This window comes from Branchiostoma belcheri, unplaced genomic scaffold (genome assembly GCF_001625305.1).
Source record: "Branchiostoma belcheri isolate BF01 breed outbred unplaced genomic scaffold, Haploidv18h27 scaffold737, whole genome shotgun sequence".
NCBI classification, from domain to species: domain Eukaryota; kingdom Metazoa; phylum Chordata; class Leptocardii; order Amphioxiformes; family Branchiostomatidae; genus Branchiostoma; species Branchiostoma belcheri.
The window spans coordinates 3,918-12,288 of NW_017804395.1; the positions used below are offsets into that span (position 1 = coordinate 3,918).

The window sequence follows — 8,371 nt, forward strand, 5'->3', positions numbered from 1 at the left end:
CGGCAAAAACTCCCTCGGCAGCAAATCGTCCCTCGCGGCGGCATGTATTTTACTCGCGTCGGCCGCTCATAGAAAAAAAATAACGCCGACGCCCAACAAGACTGCGAAGGAGGCTAGTGAGACTTCGTGACATTTGTTCTTCTAAAATCGTCTAAGACTCACAGATCTAGGGTTTTGTATTACTGTATTCGTCATGCCCGAAGGCTAATTGTATATACGGTATCAAAGAAAGAAATGTAAAGCAATAGGAAACATACAACTACTGTCTGTTCAACTTATACTACTATTAGGCTTGCTATTATGAGGTTTGACTTCTATTTGAAGCCAGTGGATAATAAATTGTCCCACGTTCTGCATAATGAGTCGGTTTGGTGATCTTAGTAGAAACGTAGTCTTTAAAATGGTGAAAGGATTGGGCAATAAAGTATTCATTTGGCAGTATGATAATGATTCTATCTTGACTTTCACACTTGTCCTCGTGAGGATGATGTGTTGTTGGTTGGTGCTAGAATGATTGGTTTCTGACTAGGAGGCCAAGGACATTATAATGTCCTTGAGGAGACGTATCCGTTACTCATAGACATAAGATTAAGGGCATGAATGAAGAATGATTAACTAGAAAAGTAACATTTGCAAAGCAAATGCATAATGTTTATCTTCGGACATGGTCTGCCCTGTTAATTTTTACTCAAACACATTCACATACATGTACCTCGTACTACGAGTATATGGTGACAGGAGTAGAGCAGACCATGAAATTGCAACATTATGTAACCCAACACCAGTTACCATGGTGACAGACGTCAACAAATCATGTCATTGGCCAGGTCAGAGGTTAGTGTTTGGAACAGAAGAGGAAGAAACTGAGTAAAAACAATATGTTTTCCTTCGGTAAACATAACAAGAGCGTGACACACGGATGTATTACCACAATATGTACTTACCGCATTCGCTTGTCTTGCCGAACCGGTACCGCTGTTCGCTGTTCTGCAGCGAGGCGGAAGCGTTTGAAGCAGGAGCGATGACAGGAGCATCGCGGCCGTTCCCCGCCATCCCACCGCCTGTATTTCTCGATTGGTTCGGTGGGCGACACCTCACCTGTTGAACTTGATGTACCTGTAGAGATGACCGACGCCTGTAATATAGTGTCTTTTTCTATCTGTCTGTTTGATTCAGTTGGTTTCATTGGTGGCAGACGCGGATAAGCATAGTCTAGGATGAGTTGGACCAGGGGAGACAAGACGTTGAGGGGAGACAAGGGGAGGGACTCTTGTTCTTGGGGATGGTCCTGACACGCCCACCCGGACCAAGACGAACCAATCAGAGGCCACTCCATCTCTGATTGACAGGATTGGAAGTCGTCACGGGAAGGAGTGGTGGCAGGGCGCGCCGTGTGTTCATCATCAGAATGGTCGTAGACTGGAACCAATTTTCCAACTCTAAAAAAAACAAGTAGAGAATTAAGGGTTAATGACCCGCCCCGAGGTGAATATGGTGTGACAAAGCCTTGGCAGTTGCTATAACCACCGAATGAAGCCACCGAGTGAGCGAAGCGACGCAACAAGGAAACGTGCTACAAATGTTAGCAAAAAGAGTCAACTCCCCTGCAAATGGTTTGTTCCGGGCCGTGCTTTATTGTGCAACAAAGCACACTTGTGAAAATAAAACACACCTGGCAATACCTGTATCATGCTAACTGTGACATTATGGCGTCATAATTAATATGGAATGGGGGCTTCTGATTGGTCAACGCCACCTGGCTATATGATAATACATGTACATATTGAATCACAAATCAGAAGTCACCATCCTCACCAGAATTGGATTGATAATGTCGATTGTTAGCGTTGTCCTTTAGATTAAATGCCAATTCTCACTTAAAGCCGAAGAAGAAGGAAGAAGGTCTCCCGTGCTCTTGCCCGAGCGTAGGGTGGTGCCCATCTCCATTTCTGTAGCCCTTGGGCGACACACAATTGTGCAATGCACTACAGCAGGGGGCTAGTCCGCTGGTAGTGCTGTGTGTTTGACCTTCCCACACTCTTTCTCTTATGTGCTGAGTGCTAAGCAGAGAAAGAAGTGTGTACCATTTTTAAAGTCTTTGGTATGACCCGACCGGGGTTTGAACTCACGACCTCCCGGTTACAAAGCGAGCACTCTACCAATTAAGCTATTGCACTTAAAGCCGAGGGAAACCTAATAGTTTCTGTACGTGCATGTTGTCAGGATTGTTAGGATAGCTACAATTGCCATTGACGACTTACCGAAAGCGAATGATTGTATCCGTAGGCGCCGCGTAAGAGATGTACTCTGCTTCCCATCTGGCATAGCTCATCTGTTGAAATATAAAACATCGAGTATGAATGGGGAAAGTTTTATGTTGTATGTAGTATATAACCATGTGGATAAATCGGGAGATTCTCTTAGAGTTACGAAAGTGAATGATTAGATTATTCAAAATCATATTCTGTAAGGTTTGGGCTTTGATAGTAGTTAAATATACATCAAAATTTTTTCAAATGAAACCGAGAAAATCGTAAATGTATAAATGTACATCTATTCGCGTTTCTAAATATACAACAGAAGGAATACAGAATTTTAAAAACGGAAAATTTGCGGATGCACCAATGTTTTTAACAGACACCGCCCGTAGACGCTATAGATAATGCAGATTTGTGATGTTCACCATTGAAAACGTTATACTTGATTGTATGACGCTTTTCAAATTCTGTGCTATATTACCGGTGCTGATGGTGGATTCGACGCCATTCTTGTATCTGACAAGGACACAACTGTTTTTTTTTTCGTTCAAACTTTTATAAAATCAACTATAAAACGGAATACGATCACAGCGTTTTGCTCTACAAGTAAATGAACGCGAGGTTCACTTTACCTTCTGTAAGGCAGAAAAGCACAGCAACAGAGGAACCCATGGACCGGTGAGACGTGACATGTTGACCATGCGTAGTGCTACTCCAACTACGCACACGTACGCCGGTACACTGCCGTGTGTTTTCTCCTGGCAACCGACGCCACGCCCACTATCTAACTTACCGTCATATTTACGACCAATCACGTCGTGCCTTTGAGCTCCTGGCTTTGACAATCCCCGTAAGGCCACAGCAAGTAATTTTTATGGATGACATCAGCGCGCGCATTAATTTTTGCCTGATTTTGGGAAAAAAACAAGAAATTTTGTTGCCTTCTGACAGTGATCACCATGCCGAAAATAGGCCAAGATGTCTGTTGTCATGCCGGAAGGTGGATGGCAGATAACAATAAAGAGAGGAGACAAGACAAGGCTCTGATTTTATGTTTTGTTTCTTACTTTGATACAGTGATATGTGATGCTGGCTGTGTATATGTCATGTTCCCATTGAATCAAAACCATTTGTACAATGATTGAGTCAAAGTTTCAAAATGTAAGAACCTTGTTTTTTTCGGCCCGCTTTGTTTTTTTTTCGCCCGCTCGCATTAAATTTGGAATCTGTTGAGGATGTCATCCATAAAATTTACTTGCTGTGGCCTTACCGTCATATTTACGACCAATCACGTCGTGCCTATATCCTCTGGCGAGCTCTCGAGCTCCTAGCTTCGACAATCTTCGTAACGACGAAGTAATGACTCCAAACTGCAAGACGGAAGCACTTCGGTAATCTCCGTCTTGCTACCACTACTCGACAGAACTTCAGAATGGATTTTAGGAGCGCACGTCGGCAGAACGTACAGCGCCTGCGCGAAACCACGATTTCCGTTGGATGTTTTGTCAATGTTGCATCAGAATTTTGTCCGTTGCAGACGATATTTTTTCCTGCACCACCTTTTATAACTATAGACTGGAAGCCATCCTTAACAATAAACGATATAAGGGGCCGGAAATCTCAACCAAGGGCATGTGACGTCATCCCCTGAACGGTCTGAATTGCAGTGCTCTCCAGGACCTTGCTCATAACGTAAGGCCACACCAAGTAAATTTGATGGATGACGTCCTTTGGAGACCCTAAATCTAATGCGAGAGGGCGAAAAAAAACAAGAAGGGCCCTAAAAAACAAGATGCCTAGATTAGAAATATACTAAGAGACGACAAATGTTAGGACACAAATTGAATGAGGTGACACAGATTAACAAGCAAGCCTTTTATTCCGAATCAAAACAGCAATAAATCAGGTGGAACAGCAGTTGTCGTCCTGTCCTGTTTCTTTCATCACATTTTTGCAGGCCTGCAGAAACAAAGCATGTGCTCTTTACCCAAATCTAACGATTTGCGGCACTGTCGTGACTCTTTGGTCATACTTACAGGAAGCGGAATTTCTTTTTTTTTTCTAGGAACAGGCCAAAATCAATGCGCGCGCGGACGTCATCCATAAAATTCACTTGGTGTGGCCTAAACGAAAAATACAGCTCTCTCGAAATCAGCATCGCCCAGGTGTTTATGAGATGTTGAGTAGTACATCCTTACTGACGTATACGATATTAAAATCCTTAGAAACGGAAAGCAGCTCGCCCGCACAATCGGATCATCGCTGACTGAAAGGGATTATCTATTGATTACACTAAACCCTATTTTTCATAGAACCTTTTTACTTAATATGTAGTACGGATACTCGTCTTACTTCTGCTACTGATTCATAATCGAGACAATTCCAGCTACAAATCCAGCTGCTAATAGGGAGGTTCTGTAGCGACTGTTACTGCCTGTTAGCCGTTAGTCAGTGCAGCTTGTGTTAAAGGTGCAGTGCAGTTTTTAGGTCTTGGAAAACAGATTTTTCAAAGCCATTATTCTAGTCATTTATCTACATACTGAGTTGAAAAAAAAACACTATCCCAATGTCCCTCATGGAGCAAACATTCCCAAATTTCTGACAGAAAATGGTTACCCGAAGGGCCCTGGGCTGATTTTTAGGGTACCACCCAGATAATAAAGGACTCATCTTGGGGCTTGTTTCTGCAGTTTTAAGAGCAAATGTCTGTAAGGATCAAACAATGGTGGCAGGGGTCAAAAAATCGATTTGGCTCAAACTTTGCACAGTGATAGTACTTGGCCCACAACCCCTCAAAATAGCTTTCTTTCCGGTCAACACCGATCGTTGCCATGGTAACGGGCCAAACAAGTTTCGGGGCCATTTTCCCTGATTTAGACATGTGAAAAACATGAAATTTGGCATAGTTTAAGGCACGATTACGAGCAAGTGCTTTAATATTATGGAAAAACAAAATATGGGCCTAAAAGACCAACTAATCCGCTATTCTAGAATAGCTTTGAAATTTTCAAGAAGTTCGTTTAAAGGACCTGGGCAACCCTAACACAATACAGTGTTTGAGGCTTATGAAAAAGCGTTATTTCTGCCCAACTTCGAAGTGCTATAAGTCCAAAGATGGTGATTTTTTTTTGCTTCAAATTTGAATCATAGATACATAAACATATGTGCTATAAAATGCATGGTTGCAAACTTTGGGCACTTCTTTGGTTGTCACGTGGTTGTCCTTAGAAGTAGGTCAAATTTTGAATTTGAGGGAAAATATGATTTTCAGCCATGTTCAGGATACAATATCTACAAACGAAAGAAAGCAATCTGATAAACTCTTCTGCCCAAAGTAACACTATGTCTTGTGTATCAAATGAATACTTGTGGAGGTCGGGGTCTTGTGTCGTTGGTGTGCACTTGTCCCTAAAAGTAGGCCATATTTTGAACATGTACAGAAATTGACATATACGGCTATGTTTGAAGCTCTAGAAATAACAAAGTAGGATGTCATTTGAATTCAATCTTTGCAGGGAAGTACATATATGTATTGTGTATCAAATGAGTACTTGTGGAGGTTGGGGTCTTGTGTCGTTGGTGTGCACTTGTCCCTAAAAGTAGGCCATATTTTGAACATGTACAGAAATTGACATATACGGCTATGTTTGAAGCTCTAGAAATGATGAAGTAGGATGTCATTTGAATTCAATCTTTGCAGGGAAGTACATATATGTATTGTGTATCAAATGAGTACTTGTGGAGGTTGGGGTCTTGTGTCGTTGGTGTGCACTTGTCCCTAAAAGTAGGCCATATTTTGAACATGTACAGAAATTGACATATACGGCTATGTTTGAAGCTCTAGAAATAACGAAGTAGGATGTCATTTGAATTCAATCTTTGCAGGGAAGTACATATATGTATTGTGTATGACCTTGAATAAACATTTTATCGACTTACTAATGTTCTTTTTGTGACTCACAATACCTCAGATTCTGCCAGTGTGACACTGGCAGAATCTGAGGTATTCAGTCACCTTAGCTACAAAGGCAGATTTGCGTCGGCGGTCTGTAATGGTCGAAACATCAATATCGAAATGGTCACATATGGTCTTTAGGGATGGCATACCGAGCTCATACAGTTCACCTCTTTTTGCCATATCACAGAGGTTGTATGTATCATACAACACTGGATGTTGTAGTTGAACTTCTTTCATCACATGTGTTTGGAGGGCACTATGGATAGACTCCAACTCTGCAGGGTCTTGTTGTTCATCCTCTGCATCGGCATCGGCTGCTGTCTTCCGTCGCTTGGCCGCCAGTCTTGAAAAGTAACTGGAGACCTGCTGACTGGTAAGAAACTCTGTCACACGGAACAGCCTTTGGCCTTGCGAGTCACGGGCTTTTCTCATCTCTCTAGAAACGGTTACAGGGTCCAACTTCTTTCCCGTCGTTTCACCCAGCAGGAACTGCCTATCAAGATATGTCTTCTTTTGATGGTAAATCTTACTGGCTTCTTAGGGCTACGTAGCGCCCATCCTTGCTGTGGACATGGGGTATTTCTTTTTGCTTCCAACTGCAAGGATGGCTCCACATGTGGCACTGCTGATGGGCCTTGCTCCAGCCGTTCTGCATACTTTAACTTTGCCTTGTCAAGCAAAGTCTCTCTTTCAAGGCGACGTCTGTGTTTTCCCACAGCTATGTGCTCCTCCAGGCCTTTGAACGTTTTGTAGACTCTGATGCAGCTGTCTTCAGGGCAAGGAAAAATGCTGCCACAGCCCTGTTGCTCAGTCGAAAGACCTGTTTCCCCATCGGAATCTGACTCTTCACCTTGCTGAACGTGCAGCTTCTTCTGCCTGGATTTCATAGGTCGAAATGCAGACCTCGGATTAGACGGCTGGCTGACGATCTTCAGTGTTGGTGGCTTTACGGCAGGAAATCGGGACCCGGGGATAAGATTACCTTCACCAATGTTATATGCCCTCCAAACACGGAGACCTGCCTCGGTGAACTCAAAATTGTTCAGCTTGCTGATCCCATCCAGTTTTATGGATGTCACAGTTTCTTCTGTGTCCACTTCGCATAAGAAGACTTTTACTCCTGGAATTCCCCCCATGTGACTCTACAGCGGTCTTGAACTCATCTGCGGTCTCGACATTGTGGCCTTCATTGATCCAGCTCTTGATGTGAGATTTCACAGTTGCAGCCTTCCTGTCGCAAGACCCCTTACCTCCCTGTGGATCACAATAGTCCACTCGTCTGATGGTGACACCTGTTGCTTCACTGATGTGCTTTGCTGCTTGAAGTATCAGTGTGTTGTGGTAACATCCAGCATTATCACTTCGGACGTATACAGACTTGAGGGCTGGCAGCTCCGCCTTTAACTGCTGTACTGTGTGTTCCAAGACGGAGACTACTGCATTGCTATCCTGGGTACATGTTTGGAACAGGTGAATGAAGGTTTCTACTTGCAGGGTGGATGTGTTGTCTCGCCGGTGTGCGACCGTGATGTGCCAGGGGATTCCGCGTTTGCCAAACCAGTCAGTCTGGCTTTCCCGGAATTTTCTGGGCAAGAATTTCATTGCCCAATCCAGTACGAGAAGAACACTTGAATCCCCAAGATTATCCATCAGGTCATGCCAGGCTCCATCTTGATTCATACTCCGGAGTTGATGAGACTGCCAAGCACATATGTCCTGTTTGGCTTGGTCCAGTGTGAATTGCATGTCATCCTTCTCCTCATTAGTTTCAAATTCGTGAGATGTAAACGACTCTTCTAAGGTTTCAAAAATCTGCTGAAGACCATCGCACGCCTCACATGCGTTAACATGCTGATGTGAACACGTTGTGCTGATGTGATTGTCTGTTTTATCACTGAGCGCGTACTGCCGGCAGTGTTCAGCCACTGTTGATTCCTGTGAGACATGTACCTATGGAAACGAGCGCAGTGTTAGTGATTAATTTATAAAAAGAAATATTCAGTATTTACACAAGATTTATTTATTGAGTACCAAATCATTACATGCTGGTTACCTGAAACAGATAGATGAGTAGATTTATTTCTACGTTCTAGATAAGAATGTAACCAAACTAAACATATTGTGTCGATACAAAGTACATGTACCTTGTAGTCTC

General features: G+C 43.1%; 1 protein-coding gene across 1 annotated transcript in view; it reads right to left on the reverse strand.

The window, feature by feature from the left end:
- The window catches only part of LOC109485216, a 3,540-nt gene extending 581 nt beyond the window's left edge, over positions 1-2,959 (reverse strand). The window contains exons 1-3 of the mRNA XM_019788661.1: positions 2,891-2,959; positions 2,262-2,332; positions 945-1,439 (exon numbers count right to left, since the gene is read on the reverse strand). Coding sequence (XP_019644220.1) covers positions 945-1,439; positions 2,262-2,332; positions 2,891-2,959 — 635 coding nt within the window. The remainder of the gene's footprint in view (positions 1-944; positions 1,440-2,261; positions 2,333-2,890) is intronic.
- Between the last annotated feature and the right edge of the window lie 5,412 nt (positions 2,960-8,371).